Source organism: Squalius cephalus, assembly GCF_949319135.1.
Source record: "Squalius cephalus genome assembly, chromosome: 1".
NCBI classification, from domain to species: domain Eukaryota; kingdom Metazoa; phylum Chordata; class Actinopteri; order Cypriniformes; family Leuciscidae; genus Squalius; species Squalius cephalus.
Genome location: NC_137122.1, coordinates 47228912 through 47247213, shown reverse-complemented (window position 1 = coordinate 47247213; position 18302 = coordinate 47228912). Strand labels below are relative to the sequence as shown.

The following is an 18302-nucleotide window of genomic DNA, read 5'->3' as shown; positions in this document are numbered from 1 at the left end:
TGAATTCTTGCGCATATTTTGATCAATTTGGACTCTCTCTATATATAATATTGTGAATATATAACTAAAAAATATATTAAAATTAAGCCCTCAATTGCATTTTACAGCACATTTCAATGTTTGTGATGCTATACATAATACATTCACTCATAGAAATGACCGAAAATGCTGCAGTTTTAGTTTGAATAAGACGCAATTAATACTTGTGTGTGTTTGTGTGTGTATATTTAATATAAACATTCAAAAGTTTGGGATTGGTACGATTTGTAAAAATAAATGTATACTTGCAAGGATGTATTCAATTTATTAAAAGTGACAGTAAAGACTTTTATGTTGTAACAACATGCATTTCAAATAAATGCTGCTCTTTTGAACTTTCTATTCATCAAAGAATCTTGAAAAAAAGTTTCTTCACAGTTTTTACAAATATATTAAGCAGCACAACTGTTTTCATCATTGATAAATGTTTTTTGAGAAGCAATTCATCATTAAAATGATCTCTGAAGGATCATGTGACACTTAAGACTGGAGTAATGATGCTGAAAACATCACAGCAATAATTGTAATCATAAATAAAGATTTATTTATATTGTAATTTTTCACAATATTACTTCATATTACTTAAATAATAATTTGCCTAAGAGACAAAAATATTACAAAAATCTTACCAACCCCAAACTTTTGAATGGTACAACTCAATCAGTTGTGATTTATGGAGTAAATACCATAAAGGAAATTGATTGGCACATCTTTAAAGAAGCCATTAGTGAGTTGATCTGCTTAGAAAAGTCGATGTGTTCAGATTGAACACAATGAGCCAAAAACCCTTCATCAGAGACATTCTTTCATGGTTCTAAAAGTCATGGCACAGTGTTGTAGAGTGGACAGCTTGGCCACATCTCTTAACAAAGGCAGCTGAAACTGTAAACAATCTACTGACAAACCTCCTAACATCCCTTTTGAAGGCTAGAGGAGGCCGTATCGGTGTTGTCTGCACTCATGTTTTGTTAGGGGGATGCTTTGGCTGTTGTGTGTTGTGTTGAGCTGATATATTTTTGGGGTAGCAGGGAGGAGAGGTAGCGGATGGTGGATGACAGAACTCCTTGATGGTTACGGTGAGGAGGTTAGCTGTGATATCCGTAACGACCACATTGGCACATCGGGATGTCATGTCAGGATGCCAGTCCAAATCTTCTTCCTCCGATGGCTCCTCCGACACGGGAACCTCTGGGACCTTGAGCTGCCGACGGCCAGAGAAGGGATGCCGTCGCCGCAATCGCCTGTCCATTTCATGAGGTACGGAGAGGTCCAGGATGTGTTCGTTGTCTTCTGACGATGACGACGCAGAGGACGAAGAGGAAAACATCGGAGAGGATGGAAGAGCAGAAGGACCCGAGCTGTTTTTGGATGCCACGGGTTGAGCGCCCACTTTGTGAAGGGCAGGATCTTGGGCGTTGGTTGCAGAGGTTTTGGGTGGTAATGAGGAATGCTGGGATTGGGTTTGTCGTGGAGAGGGTGGCTCGCCGTCTGAAACTTCAGAGCTCGAGTTTGAAGGAGGCAGTTCATCATTAAGAGTCTGACCTTTGGACACGTCCAGGACCTTTGAACTTTTGGAGGAAGAGAGAGTGTTTGTGTTGTTGCGACTCTCTCCACTTTGAGTGTGGTTCTCTGCGCTGTTCAGAGAGTGAGAATCGAAGAGTTTTCCGAAAACAGGAAACCCAGAACTCCTTAATGGGGGTTGGATTCCTCGGTAGGACACTTCTCCAAACCGCCTGTTTTTACCAATCACCCTGTTCCGGGATGGAATTTTCTGCCGCCCAAAATGGGACTGCTGGGTAGCTGGCACGTGTGTCCTTCTACTATTAGCAACTCCGCCATTCCCAGCCTTGTCAACCACTTTGAGGTTCAGAATGACCCGCCCCTTTTTCACTTCCCTGGGTTTGACTTTTCGATTGAGAATACGGACCGTTTCCGAAAAGGGACTGACTGTTGGACGGGACGAAAAAGGACCGGAGGGACCGACTGTTTGATCCGGGCGGGGCAAGGGGCGACGTGCCATGCGATGGCAGCGGTGAATGTCTTTTTTCAGTTTAGGATGAGCAGCGCCCGACTGCAGTTTAGCATTAGATGGGGCAGTTGGGGTGTAGGACGGTGCAGCTAAGGGCGGAGGAAGCTTGGAATGCGGCTGAGGACGACTAGGCTTGAACTCCGGGACTCTTGGGGAAGTGTCTGCAGCCTGCGCTCTTGACTAAATAATTGGGAAAAGTTGAAAATTATTCACTTTTAGAAGAGTTAGTTAAACCTTATCTCACCTTATTACCTCACCCTTATGTCGTTGCAAACCAATTAGACTTTCGTTCGTCTTTGAAACACAAATATAATAAAGTCCATTAAACCAAAACTGCACTTGCTTGACACGCGAGAACCAATGAGGTTTGTTCTCACGTGTCACGTAAGCACGTTTAAGCTTTTATCAAGAACCAATGATTTTGTTCTTGCACGTAAAGCAAGTACACTGTAAATATTTGGTGTAAAAAAAAATAATTTAGAAATTGGCAGTAAATTTCACAATTTATTAAAAAGAAAGACTATTTTCTTGTAAAATGCACAATAATCTTTCTTTTAATTTACAACAACAACACTTTTACTGTGTACATTTGAGCTAGGGATATCATGATAAACAATACTTCGGTACCAAGTATCAACATTTTAAAATCCTGACGTTCATGTTTTTCTACAGTACCGTAAGTACTGATGGTCTCAAACATTCATGCACTAGCCTATAGCATGTAGGTTGAACCCAAACAGATTATCAGAGCAAATCAGTAAACTTTCTGAGAGATGTAATTTCACAAACAGTGTTAGTGTCTCAGCTGTACTGCGTCTTCTCTCTCCATTTCAAAATGTGCAAATAGCTTCATAGTATCCACATTGATTTTGCTCTGCAAGCACGCTGCAATGCAAGAGTTTAGCGCACATCGTTTTATATCATGCCAATGAATAAATTCAAGCAATTTTAAACTATAAAGTACTCGCAAGCTCTCTGAAAGACGTTCTTTAGTCAGTACGCTCTCAACCAAAGCGCACACACATAGCCACCTCTCGTGAGTGTCAGACTTTTGTGGCTTATTACACAAATGCTCAAACACACATACAGTTATGTCTAAATGTCCGTCTTGGTGAATATTTGCGTCGGTTATGTGAATGTGAACAGCATGTGTAACAACATATTGTCTCCATCCATTAGGTCTTAGTGGCAGCAGCCTTTAAATCCTGCTACTGTCTAATATTGGCTGTCTGTATTATTAATGATAATCAAACAACAAAAGAAAAGCTTTAATAAAGATTCATCTATATTTAACTTGTACTGTTAAGACTATGCAGAGTTGTTTTATATTTGATTATTCAATTTCTGTGGTATGTTTACTTGAATACTACTGTTAGACCTACCTGAAAAAATATACAGCATTGTTTAATTTGTATCTTTATTTTATTGTATATATTTATGCTACTGCTTCTAATGTGCTTATTCTTTTGTTTTATTACTGACTAATGCAACAAATTACCTAATAAAAACACAAATACATTATTTTTTTACCGTGGTATTGACTTTGGTATCGAATATCGTGTACTTTTGGTGGTATCGGTACTAAATACTAGATTTTTGGTATCGTGACATCCCTAATTTAAGCTTCCATTTTTCATATTTGATGTACTCTACGTATGAGCGTTGATCAATGTGTATATGTGAATAAAAGCCTAATTTAAGTCTGTTCATCATAAAGCAAGCAAAAAAAAACTTTAAACTGCTCAATTTATATGATATTCTTTTACAATGTTTTTATGAACCTTTTGAAGCGTCAAAGTTTTGGTTGCATGGACTTTCAATGGAGGGACGGAAATCTCTCAGGTTTCATTAAAAATATCTTCATTTGTGTTTCGAAGATGAATTAAAGTCTTGTAGGTTTGGAACATGAGAGTAAGTAAATGATGGTGAACTATACCTTGAAATATTTTAAAAGCATATTTACAAAAATTCACTAAATGACACCACAAACCACATTTATTTCCATGCCAGTTGGTATTGCTGACGTACCTTTAGAAGCAGCGTTTTAGGTTTCGGGCCTCTCTTTTTGGGTCCGAACATCTCTTGCTCTCGCTCTCTGAGTAAAAAGACGAGTTGATCAAAGGGTTTGTAATTATGACAGTGTTTGAGCTTATATACTGAGTGGTTGTGCCAGTTTCAGCTTTCTGAACAACAAACTTCCTCTGAGCATAAAGCATGACTACAAATGTTTCACTTCAGATGTGAGACTCAAGTATTCATGTGATGTGGATAGAGATGTCTCGAGACTGCTTCCTGTGGGTATGCAGGAGAGAGTCAATCTAGCTTTGACTCAGGGAGACCACTTCAAATAGAAGAATCAACGGTCACAAACGTATTTAACGCTCATGATCACAGGAGTTAACATTTCGTAACTAGTCCATTTCCTTTAAAATTGTTAATCAGGGGAAAATCCTCAACGACAACAAGCAATAACTCACTTTTGTTCAAATGCTGCAACCAGTCGTTCATCCAGGATGTTCTCCTCAGGTTCCCATGTGCTGTACCTGAAAAATATACAGATCATTTAACATCCACTACTTGTTAGACATACAAGCTTAACTAATGATTCAGATTTCTGTTAACTCACTTTATTGCCCATCCTTTCCATTTCACTAGGTACTCCATCCGTCCCTATGGAAATAACAAATCAGTTTCCAACATTCCTGAAAGATATCTCATTAAAGGAAAAGTAAATCCAAAAAAATCATTTTGTCATTATTTACTCTCCTTCATGCCCTTATAAACCTGTAAGCTGTTATTTTTCAGTGGAAGACATAAGTAGATATTTTTATTTCAGCTTGTCCTATACAGATGATGCTCCACCATTTTTCAAAGCACTGTAAATAATCGAGTGGAAGTTGTCCATATGACAAAGCTATTTTAAAGGGTTACTTGACCCAAAAATATCCATATTTATAACTTTATACACTAAAATCTCTGGCTTCTGGTAACGGCCGTACGAGCGTTCACGACAGTCGAGTTCCAGTGTTATGATGTAGGCATATGATGTTCGTCACTTCTCACCAGATGCTATGTATCTGCTATGCTTATGTCATACGTCAGCTTTTTGGGGCTTCAAAAAAATGGCACCATTCAGTCCCATTACAAAGCTTGGAAGAGCCTGGATATTTTTTTAATATAACTCGATTGTGTTTGGCAGAAAGAAGAAAGTCATATACACCTAGGATGGCTTGCGGGTGAGTAAATTATGGAATAATTTTCTTTTTTGGGTGAACTATCCCTTTAAGGCTTTAGAGGACATGGGATAAAGTCCTTTGAACCACTTTTAAGAACCACTTTTAAGATGTTTGTATGCTCCACTCCCCTCCCCCTTCTGAAGCTTTACATTCCCAGTTCCCATTATGGAAAAGAAAATATTCTTCAAAAGTTTCCATTTTGTGTTTCACTTGGAAGGACGTGAGTGAGTAAATGATGATTATCAAAAAATAGGGCAAACTACTTCTTTAAATTCTTATTATCTCATAATAATAAAATGCTCAAAAGGCAGTGAACTCCATCAAATGCAACACAATAAACAAAGTTCTTTCAGATTTTTAACTATCAGTAGATGCTGGTGATTTGACAACACAATTTTCCCCGCACCGAAACTACAAAAATCGTCTGCTGTACGAAAAACAAAAACAAACAGCGATGTGAACGTAAAAACTAGTGGTTGCTACGCGACGCCACGCCACAGATACAGAACGCAAAAATTCCATTGTAAATGACCGAAACTGTACAACCGCGCGAAAATGTATACAGTTCGGTTGGTTTCAACGCAATGTAAACATACCCGTTGTGTAGGCTACGGTGCAAGCGTATGTGTTGTAGCGTCGCGTCGCGTCGCATCGTGCCGCACGCCTGCAGGGTCGATGGGGTGTCAGACGAACCGGCCTTTGTCAAAAATTTGCAATCCGGGTAGACACAAAAAAAAGCTAACGCGCTAACAGCACCAGCTCCAGCTGGCGCCAGTCCAGTCTAAACAGACATACACTGTACCCTGAGCACGAAATTAAGCAACTCAGTCAAATTAGTTGAGTATGGATGCATACACAAATGCATACACATACATCGGTTTTATGATTGCACAGAAAGCATAGTGCTCTAATGCAGTTCAATTCACTGCACTCGGTCTGCAGGGCTGAAGTTTACTGCGTTTGTAGGCCGCAGTGAAAGGAAATAAAATGAGTTTTAATAAACAGACTGACCTTACGGACGCGGCGCTTCAGGATGGCCTCGGCGGCAAACACACGGTCGCCCGCCGCAGATAGCTCCATCTTTAGTGGGACAGCAGAGACGGGTTCTTCCGCGGAAGCGATGGAAAGATCCTGCGCCGTGGAGTGGAGGAGTGAACCAAACACAAACACACACATGCGCCCGCGCGCCTCTTTGACAATACGGCCCATGCAAGGAGAGAGTGATCGACAGTTTACTGAAACTTGCGGGCAGCCAGTTTCATAAATATTAGTAGCCTATATTATATAATTTATTTGTCATTTTATTACTTTTATTTTATTATCATTATATTAAACTATCATCATCATCATCATCAATAATGACTAGGCATTATGATAATACAAATTTGAATATAACAAATTATATATATTACATTTAATATGTATTGTATGATTATGCTTGGGATAAATAAGTATTTGAGTGATGTTAAAGGGGTGGTTGATTATGATTTCACTTTTTTAACTTTAGTTTGTGTGTAATGTTGCTGTTTGAACATAAACAACATCTGCAAAGTTACAATGCTCAAAGTTCAAAGCAAAGGGAGATATTTGCTTTTAAAGAAATCACTTTTTAAGGACTACAACAAACAGCTGGTAGGGACTACATGACATTCCTCCCAGGTTAGTGACATCACAAACCCTAGAATTTACATAGCCCCCGCCCCCTGAACATGATTTATATATGCTAATAAATGACTAGAAGATAACCACACATAAGCTACATAAATTCATCAACTAACCATTCAGAAACGTCCTGATGCATTCTACATGTTGTCACTTCTTCTTGAGTCTCTTCTCCATCATTGTCTGAATCCGGTTTGAACATAAAAGGCTAAACGTTTTGTATTCAGTGCATGTCTGTGTTAGTGCAAGCTGTTGAAGCTCCGCCCTCTGTGCCGGGAGCAGGAGCTCATTTGCATTTAAAGGAACCGACACAAAACGGTGCGTTTTTGCTCACCCTCAAAAATGTACAACTTTAACATGCTATATAAAAATATCTGTGGGGTATTTTGAGCAAAAACTTCACATACACACTCTGGGGACATCAGAGACTTATTTTACATCTTGTGAAAAAGGCATTATACCACGCCTTTAAAGACTATAATTGTATTCCAAGCACAAGCAAGTTTGTATAAAACATTTTTGGGGCCTGTTGCAAAGAAAATTATTTATGTGAACTATTTTTTTATAATAATAATGACAACATAATATATAGCAACTGCAATATAATATAAAGTCGATTTGGATAAATGTGTCTGCCAAATGCATAAATGTAGCTAAATAATGTCAGGGACTTGCAAAGGTCTCTGATCACTGCACTGAGAAAAATGCTAGACGGAACAACAGCAGTCCTGTCTCCTATCTATGGTGTGCACTGTGCAGTGTTTACGGTAGGTGTCTAACCTCAGTCACACTTTTATTACTCTGCACTGTTCAATAATTCACAGGCCACATGGGTGCCAATAGCTCACTGTTTCCCTCTCTCTCTCTCTCTCTCTCTCTCTCTCTCTCTCACACACACACACACACAAACACTCACACTCACAAACAGGACAAGACAAGAGAGGACACAGGAAACAAGGGGGAGATCAGCAGTGGGTCATCTGTCAGTCTGGTTGTTTGTTGTTTAGTAAGTGGAAGTTATTTATTTGTTTGCTGTGCTACAGTGACAGATCAGGATGTCAGGACAAAACAGTGATCAACTGCACCGCACCACTCTGGGCATTTATACGGTAAGCAAGCGTGAAGTCTCTCACAATTGAGTCTGGATTACACAATCACATGTCTATTTACTGAGTAGAACATGTGTAATAAAATACACTGACATTTATTTACATGTCCAGAAATGTTGCCTATATAATTTTTATAATAAATCTACAAATATTCAGCATGAAGCATATCATTTTTTTTGTCATGTAATTTGATCATATTAAGTTAAATAATATATTTATATATTTGTCTTCAGAAGTGTTTTTTAGCTAAGGAAACTTTGTTGTGACAAATAGTAATCTGTAACCATGGTGATAGATTAATATGGTGTTACATATAGTCACAAAATGTGTTGACATTTGATCGGTTATCAGACTGTCATTCTCAAACCGTTTGTCTACCCGCTCAGAGCGTAATGGAGCAGTTCAACCCAAGCTTGCAGAGACTGGTGGCACTGGGAAACAGCTACATTCAGGCTTTCCAAGGCAAGTCAGCACGTGAAAGAATGAATGAGGTTGAGTGAAGCAAGCAAGTAAGACTGAAAAAGATGAAAGGAGGAAGAAAGAAAGTGGAGTGGCTGAACTTTGGGCTGCTGGTTGTCATTGATGATAATAAGTCAGCTTTGCTGCAACGCCATTGGCTCATTCAACATCATTGTTTAATGACTGCCTATTTTATGAGTCTTGAGTTTCACTAACACCAGGGTCACTGTGCAAACTTGACATATGTACGTCAGAAGCTTTGATAGCGTCTGATCCTGTGAAAAACTTGATGACTATCAAACAACATTTCGATTGTTTGATAGTCATCTTCCAATTTATTAAAGAACCAATAAAGTGATTTCATAGCTTTTTATAGTGTTTTGGTGATTACACAATATATATTTTACTTTATACCAGTCCTTAAAATTGGTGTTGCATATATAACTAAACACTTAACTCCAGCCCAAAGAAAGAAAATAATTTAAATTACAGAACAAGAAATAAAATCTTAAATTTAGTGTGATATATCTAGTTCATTCAACTCTAAAGGGCGCAAGCTGATAGGTCCTTTACATGCTTTACCTCATGGTACAAGCTGATTGGCCTCTGGTGATTATGCAGCCAATGAGATTGCTTGCTCAACATTTAAATCTGGTTTAGTGTTTGCTGTAGGCTAGTCTTGCAGCACGTTATCAGAGTTCCTCTGAAACCCTCCACCTCCCCCAGCTCTACCTGCCTAGATATAGATCTACAGGATTTATGTATGTCTATATTAGGGCTGCCCCTGACTAAAGATTTTTCTTGTAGACTAGTAGTCGTTCATTTAAGCCATTAGTCGACTAATCGCACGTTTATATTAATTTAATAAATTAATTACCTAATATATACTGAGGAGAATACTAAACCATAATGAGCATTTAATATATATAGGCGTATATAACCTATTCCACGCTCAAGCGCATACAGAAAGCTTGTCGCAAAGCACCAGCAAAAGCAGCCTAATGATTATGAATGTCTTGGTGCAAAAAATAGCAGACACATTTTAATTATCTATTAATAAATTAGTGTTTTCTGTGTCAGTGTCGGCAGCGAAGATGAAGTTGATGGTGCTGCCTCGCCATCTCCACAGTAGTGAACGTTCCCAGGGAGAAATGCAACTTTCTTTTAGATTTGAATTGGTTTGTTTAAAGGTAGACATTTCAAGCTTTCTATAGACATATTTCTTGTGTCAACACTATCAATGTTGACATGAATCTGAAGCAGTCAGGTGGTACAGGTCAGTGCTCTTTAAGTTGTTTATGTTCATTATTATTGTAACGTTATGTGCTTTGAGACATGAGGTAATTTAACGTCGTCTCTCATGACGCTTTGCAGACTCAAGACTGCTTTTGCAGACTAAAATCAGTCTTACCGTGGTAAATGAATCAAACTGTTTGTGTCTACAGCCCTTGCCGTCACCAGTGAGGCCTATTTCAATGCTCTGTCTAAGATGGGTGAACAGGCCATGCAGACTATGTCATCACGTTTGCTGGGTAAGCTTTTATTTCCTCTTATCATTTCATTTTCTATCACATTCTTTCACTTTTAAATTACAGCAGGACACTTTTCTGTCAAAGTCAGAGATTGTTTCGATACACAGTTCATTTTCTTTTTTCTGATAAATATGTACTTTCCATCACAGGGACTGAGTGGGAGAGCGAGAGAAAGAGAGTTTTGAGTGTGTTTTTATTGAGGGTGATAAATTGGGAGGGAGACAGTGTCCTTCAAACAATCATATTGTACTTTGCTCTTGTTAAGGCACTCTGTTCTTCTCCAGAACCTTCTTACACACAAGAGAGAGAGAGAGAGAGTGAGTGAGAGTGAGAGTGAGAGTGAGTTTCTTTATGGCTGACATCTATCACCCTGTTGTGGTTTAATGGAAAAATTTCATTAAATTTCAATGGTGCTTTTGTTGTTATGAATCATATTTAATGGCCACAGAGAGATGGTGTGACAGTATGTGCATGTGTGTGTGTGTGTGTGTGTGTGTGTGTGTGTCAGTTTTGTAGTCAATATCAGATAACTGCACCTCCTCTGTGATGTTAAATAATAAATGATGACATAACGTCAGCTTGGCAGTGCAACCTTTAGAGGGTAAAACCTATACTTTAGCACACAGACACTCAACTAGAAGATACAATGGCTGTAATAAGATCATAAATAAAAATGTATGTGTGTGTTTGTTTTGCAGGTGATGTGTTAATACAGATCTCGGACAGTCAGAGGAGACTCACCAATGAGCTGGAGGGAGTGGTGTGTTACAACCTTCCTCTATTGACCCATCTTTTTATATCTTTCACTTTATTGACGTAATACTTGTTAGACTGTCTGTACGGCTAATCCCATGTTTAATGAGTATGTCTGATTGATTCAGTTCCGCTGGTTCCACTCCGAGGTCCTTCAAGAGATGGACAACAATGTCAGACTAGATAAAGATTACATATTGGTGAGTTTTTTTTTATTCTGTATATATTGCAAATTCAAACAAGAAAATGTGCATTTTAAGAAAACAAAACTCGCATAAACACCTGCTTGTTTTAATAATTATAATGGCAGCTAAATCTATGAGCCCCTTAATAAAGGATTACTTCCTTCAGCCTTCTCAAAACTCATAACATGGAACATTAGCCGATTAAAATGAACCTGAATGTTGAAACTAAAAGAATATATATATGCTGATGTTGTTGGTTCGCTTTCTCCTCCAGAACAGCAGGAGGCGCTATGAGATGGAGGTGAGAAACCAGGCAACAGCGCTGGAGAGACAGATGAGGCGAGGGGTCCCACAGGTGAGAGCAGTGTGTGACCCTTCCCAAATGGCACTTTAGATGTCATTTCTCATAAAAAAGAAAAGAAAAAAAGAATGATGATGATGTTGATGGTGATGTTTGTGTTTAGGATGGCAGCGAGTATGTGAACTTTCTCAGAGAGTGTCAGAAAGACGCATTAAAGGAGGAAGAAAGAAGATATCGATTCCTGGCGGAGAAACACTGCGAACTCACCCAGTCTATTGCATATCTCATGAACAAGGTTAATGTCTTTTTTTTTTATATATATTATATTATATTTTTAGTGTCTATAATTAACTTGCCGCTTAATGTGCTGCTTTGAGTTGTAACCAAAGTAATATGTAGATATTATTAAGGAGAACTTGTCAAAAGTGCTTGAAATGTACTAAAGGTCTTATTGTAAAAGCTTATTATTAGTAATTATTTACTTTTTTTTATTTACACAATTTTCGAGGGGACTTTAAAAACCTGCTTTATGCTACATAAAAGTTATTTTCTAGAATATAGTTTTTCCCCACCTTTTAAACATTTCTTGTAACTGGATTTTGTTCGTGCAAAGTGTTCAGTCTGATTAACATTGACTGTGTTATTCCTCCCACAGACAGGGGGTGGCCTGCAAAACAGAGCAGAGGGGTGGAAAGATCTGGTGAATCACACAAGAGAATCCCGTCCACGCACTCCTTCACGAGTGGAGGACAACATTGTAAGATACAGTATAATGACACAGTAATCAATCACATAAAAAAAATAATTATTTGATACTATATTTAATGACACTTAGCGACCCTAAATGATGATGCTGTTCATAGATGTGGATGTTTAAACTCACCCCATGTTTCTATGTCGTTCTGTCAGCTTGATGTTAACCGCTGGGCGGAGCAGCCGCTGGGAACGGTGCCCTCTAGAGGTGTGGAGACCTTATTCTGTCATCAGACGAAACAACTGAAGAACATTATGCCATTTTTTTTTTGCTCAATATGACAATTTCACCCCTTCATCGCAGGCCCCTCCCCTCAGCCCAGTCGTTCCAACTCCGTCTCAGGATTGGCTGGTGGCAAAGTGATGCGAGCGCTGGTGCCCCACCCTCCCAGTGCTAACTCCACCCTCCTGCCGTTCTCTCAGGGAGAAGCCATCTCACTGCTCCTTAAAGAGCCTAGGAACGGCTGGCTGTATGGACGCTCTGATAGCTCTGGACGGTGAGAGCAGTTAACACCTTAATACTCACCTTTAGACTTTTTGGGCTGTTTGATTCTGTTCCAGTCGAGCATTACATTTAAATAAATGTAGACTCAATGTGAATCTAACTTAAGTGAAGTGAAGTGAAGTGACGTGAAGGCCAAGTACGGTAACTTGGATATGTACTCTGATCACACACACTACAAACCGTGGACACACTCACCCGGAGCAGTGGGCAGCCATTCACTGCGGCACCCGCGGAGCGATTGGGGGTTACCTTGCTTAACTATGTGCAGCTTTATTCCGTACTGTAATGTCTCCAATATATTGTCATTTGTTGTTCATCCGGCACTTTGCAAACAACACAACCTTGTTTCTGCAGCGACTATATAACAACGTTTCCTATAACAACGTCTGACATGTTTTACATGCTGTGATAGTGACATAAATCACGCAAAATCTGATTAGAGTGGTCAGACTGAAACAGATTTCCAGAAATGCGATTTGAATAGGATTTCAAACCACACATCAATGTTGCTCAAAACTGATTTGTGAAAATCTGATTTCATGTGATTTTTTTTGCCCTTCACACTACATATGATCAGATTCAAATCGGAAATGCACAAAAATCGGATTTGGACTGACAGTCAGAGGATAACCTTTAAAAAACTTGACGGTTAGAACTGGCTCATTTGATACTTTTTGGCCCTGTTTACACCGGAATAAATGCATTTGGTTGATCGGATCACTAGTAGACGAGGGAGACACATTCCTGTTTACACCTGGTGTTTTAATCCATCTCTTTTGTCCACTTTCAATCACTTCTGTCCTGGGTCTATGGGTGGGTAAATGTGTTTTTTCAGATCTTTTGATCTAATGGACAAAATAAGCTCACTCAATTTACATATGAGCACAACTGGAGACGGAAAAATATAGAGATCATCAGCTTTCATTACTTCTCTGACAACCGCAAGACCAAATGTAGAAATCAGGAATGGCAAGTGAACATTGTGCTTGGTACGTTTTTCGTCTTCAAACCCAATTTGGTTCTCCAGCCGACAAAGTTTAAATCCCGTCCGGCTAGCGCGCTTCCCATAATGTTTAGGTCACACATTAGGTCAATAGGCGGAGACTAGGCGTCCTTTTTGGATTGTTCGAACACATTCGACCACATGAGCGTTTGCAATCCGGTCAAATGTGTTTTCGACTACCTCTGGAAGTCTTGAAAGTGGACAAGCTCATAATGTTTTAGACCCCGTTTACACCGTATTTAGTATCGTCCACTAGTGATCCGATCGACCAAAATGCATCTTAATACCAGGTGTAAACAGGGCCTTTGAGTCAGACACAGGTGCACTGTAATGGGGTGGGGTGTTTCCAGCGGTGCCCTTGGTCGAACATGACTGAAAAAGTTGACTTTCATTTCTGCCTGTAGGTTTGATTTGTTCATTTCATACCAGTTCTTTGGTTCAATAACCCGTCTGGACATGTCTAATAGCTCATTCGGTGCTGCTATGGTAGCGTGCGTGCTACTTCAAATGTGTGTCGTGTGTCATCAATCCAGAACTAAAGTTTGATTCAGTTTGATTCTGTGAACCAGTTACCCGCTTAAGATAATGATTCATTCTCGTTCAAGACTCGAACGTCTTTACTTTTGATGGTGTTCAAACTCCATGAATGTTTTTTGAAAGAGAGTTGCTTTATTCTCCTTAGTAACACACTAAAAACATCTGATGTTCAAACAGACCACCTGATTTTGTTTCCTGTTAATTGGATATGCATTGTTTAGGCAAGGCTGGTTCCCTGCTGCTTATGTAGGCCCCATGAATGAACCACCTGGGCCACCTGTCTCCAGGTAAGCTGATACTGCTTTCTCTACTTTCTCATTTCTTCAATCTCATGACTTTTAACCACTATTCTCTGTTTAGTAGCAGTTCTTTTAGAAGCAGCAGCAGTATGAGTAACCTCCTCGATCAAACCGTGAGCAGCAGCCAACAAATAGCTCCGCCTGCACCTCCTCCGCCGCCTTCTCCATCAACCAGATCTAGAAACTCCAGGCCTGTCACTCCCACCCCTTCAGAAAACAGAGTAAGACCTGTTAAAATCAACATCAACAACAACATAAAAAAAAAAAAAAAAATCTAATTAAAAATGTAACTTATTCATTAAGTCATTCATTTTAATTTTTTTAATTAATTATATTAAAATGACTGGATTTTATCCATCAGCAATCTATTAGACAGCGATTAAAGAATCTATATGACAGGTTGAAGATACTGATGATTTGAGCTGGAAAGGTAAAGTTATTACATTTTGATGAAATGTATGAAGGCAAACATTTTGAAGATTAAGATTCAGTGACTGTAATGTAGGAATCCTTTGAGTGTGTTTTAAATTCTGATGTGGTTCATGGGTTTCTTTAAGATCTGCTGATGTTCAGAATATTTAAAATCCCTGGAGAGATTCCTGACTGTAAGCTAATGTAAATGTGTAGATGAGATGAGAGCAGACTGACGTTGAATTTTAAGTGTCAGTTCCTACTGTGGCCAGCAGGGGCATTGTGGTGAAGTTCTGTACTCCACGACACCGCATCCTTCGTTCTGGTGGCTGCAGGGGGGCAGCTCTTTCTGCTGACGGTCTGTGTGTGTGTGTGTGTGTGTGTGTGTGTGTGTGTGTGTGTGTGTGTGTGTGTGTGTGTGTGTGCATGCTTTGGTGTGATCCTCTGCTATACCAAAATTGAAGCAAAGAGTAACAATTATATATGAGCCTATTGTTTCCTGTTGCATTTGCTCTGGTTTGCTGTGTGTATGTCTCTCTCTCCCTCTCAGTGAGGGAGTGAGTTGGATTACATGACAGCATCCATGTTGATCATCATTCTGATTTAATTGATTTTATCAAACAGGATAGAGTGTGCTTTAGTGTGAAACCAACCAAACACAGACATCACAGAATTGAACAAATCCATTGCTCACCAACATGTGTGCTGTCCATTTCCCTCCAAAATGATGTCATGTCCTGGAGGATGATGTGGCTTTTGTTAGATAAAGGGATTTTACAAAAGACTAACAGGTGTGATATTGAGGACACAGAAAAAACCTTAATTGATGACAAATTAAACAATATATATTAACAGTAGTTGTTGGGAATATTGTTTAATATTCATTATATACGAAACTGAACAATAAAACAACATGATTTTTATAAATTGTAAGTTGAATATTTTGTCCAATATATTAATACATTATAATAATATACTGCATAGTGACTTCCGCATCGATGTACAGTTTTGTTGTTCAATACTTACGAAATATTATGTTCACGCGATAGGAAGTAGTACATTATCACGTTAGAATTCTATTGCAGTAATTGAAATTGGTGCAGGATTTACTTTGAATTTTCACTCAGAAATTTGCTAGTAAATTTCACAAATAATTACAAAGAAATGGTAGGTAACACATTGGATTAAGCATGACATTTTGAAATAGACTGATAATAGAGTATTTTCTTATAAAACATACTTAAATAATCTTTATTTATTATCGGAGGCCACAAAATAAAATCTAATGGGCTGGAAAGGTTCGTCTGTTTTATACCTTTGATGCAAAAGCAGTTCGCTTTTGGTTTGAGTTTGACCCTTGATTTCAAGATCAGTCTCTAGGAGAAAACATTATATTTGTGTGGTTTTGCTGTGACTTTTTTGCATGCTAATTGTAAGAATAGTATAAAACCACTTTAAAAGAATCATCAATACTGAACGACTTGTCTTATTTTGTTTTCGACAGGGACAAGATCAATATGAGTCTCGACCAGTACTTTTTCCAAGGTCGGTAAAAACACCTGTTTTCTATTCATGTTCATTAACCTTTAATTATGTTGCTTTTCGCATCCTCTGCACCAATAAGAGATCATCTACATTGCAGATGTTTCTGTTTATCATAATTTCATTCTCTGTTTTTGCAGAGGCACGAATCCATTTGCCACCGTGAAGCTGAAACCCACCAAAACCAATGACAGATCAGCTCCACGCATATGAAAGATATTTCAGCCAATGGCAACAATTCTTCAACAGCTAAGCAGTGCTCCACATTTTGCTATACATTGTTCAGCCATATTCAAAAACATTAATTTTCCAGCATAATCAGTACAAAGCATCACATTTAAGACAATGCGACTCAACAATAATTAATGACTGGTCATTAAAAATCCATTAAATCAGGTAGTGAAGAAAATGTACCTTTATCTGCAGGCTGTTGGAGGGTTGGCGGCAACAAACAATTAATAACTCTCTTTTATATAGAGTGGCCCCATAACGTATTTGGACACTTTGTCACACTTAAAATACATGAATTTCATGGTGTGACATATACAAACAAATACTGCAGGTGTTTTTTAGTGGATGTATGAAGCCAGTTCTTCTCAGAGTAAACACAGTACAATACCTACGGACATGTTGCAACATTCCATTACCAGAAAGTTTCACAACATTGTTTATCTTTATTTGGAGCAGTGTACCTATCACTTGAAACATTTCTTTTTGGGAAATTTATGGCTTGAAAAGTGTTAAGTGAAAATTGTATTTCTTTAAATTAAATGCACTTGGTTTGATATTGTCATATAATGCAATGACATTTTTCAATGTGGCTTATGTGTCCAAATATTTAATGCCACTATACCAGTGGTCATTTCTGTGTATTTTCAAACATGGCATCACTTCTTGGTTCTCTTGTCATCCATGTTTCCTCCAGTCCATTATAAAGTGCAGCAGGTTTTTTTATGTGCTGAAACAAGTGTCTTTTTCATCTTTCACATATTTTAATAATTGCATATAATTTGCACTAAGAAAAACACTTCCTAAAGCACCCCCTGGTCCTCCAAATGCACTTTATATATGTATACTGTCATGCTTGATGCCATTTGGGCTGGTTTAACTACAGTTCTATGAGGTCTGACCTCTTGGACACTCGGTATCTCTGATAAGCGACTATCGGTCTCTCTCTCCTGTTCTGTGCTTGAACTTTGTCTCTCGGCTCAGTTAATTCATCTGACGTGCCCAATTATAAGCTGCCCTTAAATTGGCTGTTCTGTCTGCTTAAGAGCCTCTAAAGTGAATGTTCGTTTTAACCTTGACAGTAATTGGCGTGACCTTCTCCTGCGGTGTCAAGCCCATTAGTACAAGCCCATTTCTAGGAATGTCTTGCATCTAATCAGCACGGTTTTTTTTTTTTCTTTGAGAATATTTTCTAGTTTAATTTTATACTTCAATACAGAAATATGTGCCTATATCACAGTGATTTACGCCTATTATGCTTCAACCAGAGGATACAGGGAAAATATATGCCGCACGTACACTCTCTCCTGTACTATGCATAAGATTCTTCACATCTTGATCTGTTTGCTGAACAAATAAAATAATGTGAAGTTGATTCAGTGTCTCTGAAGTGGTCAATTTCTCTGAAAAATTTCAAGTTTGAGAGTGATAAAGTTAACTGCTGTGTTAGGGAGTAACTAACTAAAAGTAGCAGTGCCACTTTTTCACAAACCATTTTAGTTCCAGAATGTGACGTTAGCTTTCTTCTGAAAAATATTCACTTTAGACAGACAGACAGACAGACAGACAGACAGACAGACAGACAGACAGACAGATAGATAGATAGATAGATAGATAGATAGATAGATAGATAGATAGATAGATAGATAGATAGATAGATAGATAGATAGATAGATAGATAGATAGATAGATAGATAGATAGATAGATAGATAGATAGA

At 38.4% G+C, this 18302-nt stretch overlaps 2 protein-coding genes across 3 annotated transcripts; one reads left to right on the top strand and one right to left on the bottom strand.

Annotated features, from left to right (window-relative positions):
- Positions 1–290: 290 nt before the first annotated feature.
- cbx6b (chromobox homolog 6b) lies at positions 291–6489 on the bottom strand. Its single transcript, XM_079875209.1, has 5 exons — positions 6316–6489; positions 4695–4738; positions 4546–4611; positions 4097–4163; positions 291–2248 (listed from the first exon to the last, which is right to left on the bottom strand). The coding sequence occupies exons 1-5, from the start codon at positions 6478–6480 to the stop codon at positions 998–1000; spliced, it is 1593 nt and encodes a 530-aa protein (XP_079731335.1). The 5' UTR covers positions 6481–6489; the 3' UTR covers positions 291–997.
- A 1377-nt stretch (positions 6490–7866) lies between these two features.
- On the top strand, positions 7867–17952 carry baiap2l2a (BAR/IMD domain containing adaptor protein 2 like 2a). Of its 2 annotated transcripts, none has more exons than XM_079873832.1 (14): positions 7867–8075; positions 8462–8537; positions 9980–10066; positions 10765–10826; positions 10948–11019; positions 11279–11359; positions 11469–11600; positions 11961–12062; positions 12215–12266; positions 12363–12555; positions 14325–14390; positions 14467–14623; positions 16318–16358; positions 16496–17952. In XM_079873832.1, exons 1-14 carry the CDS (start codon positions 8022–8024, stop codon positions 16566–16568), a joined length of 1248 nt encoding a protein of 415 aa, XP_079729958.1. In that variant the 5' UTR covers positions 7867–8021; the 3' UTR covers positions 16569–17952. The 2 variants fall into 2 exon arrangements, with proteins under 2 accessions (XP_079729958.1, XP_079729957.1); XM_079873831.1 differs by having other exon boundaries at positions 7883–8075; positions 14464–14623.
- Positions 17953–18302: the final 350 nt, after the last annotated feature.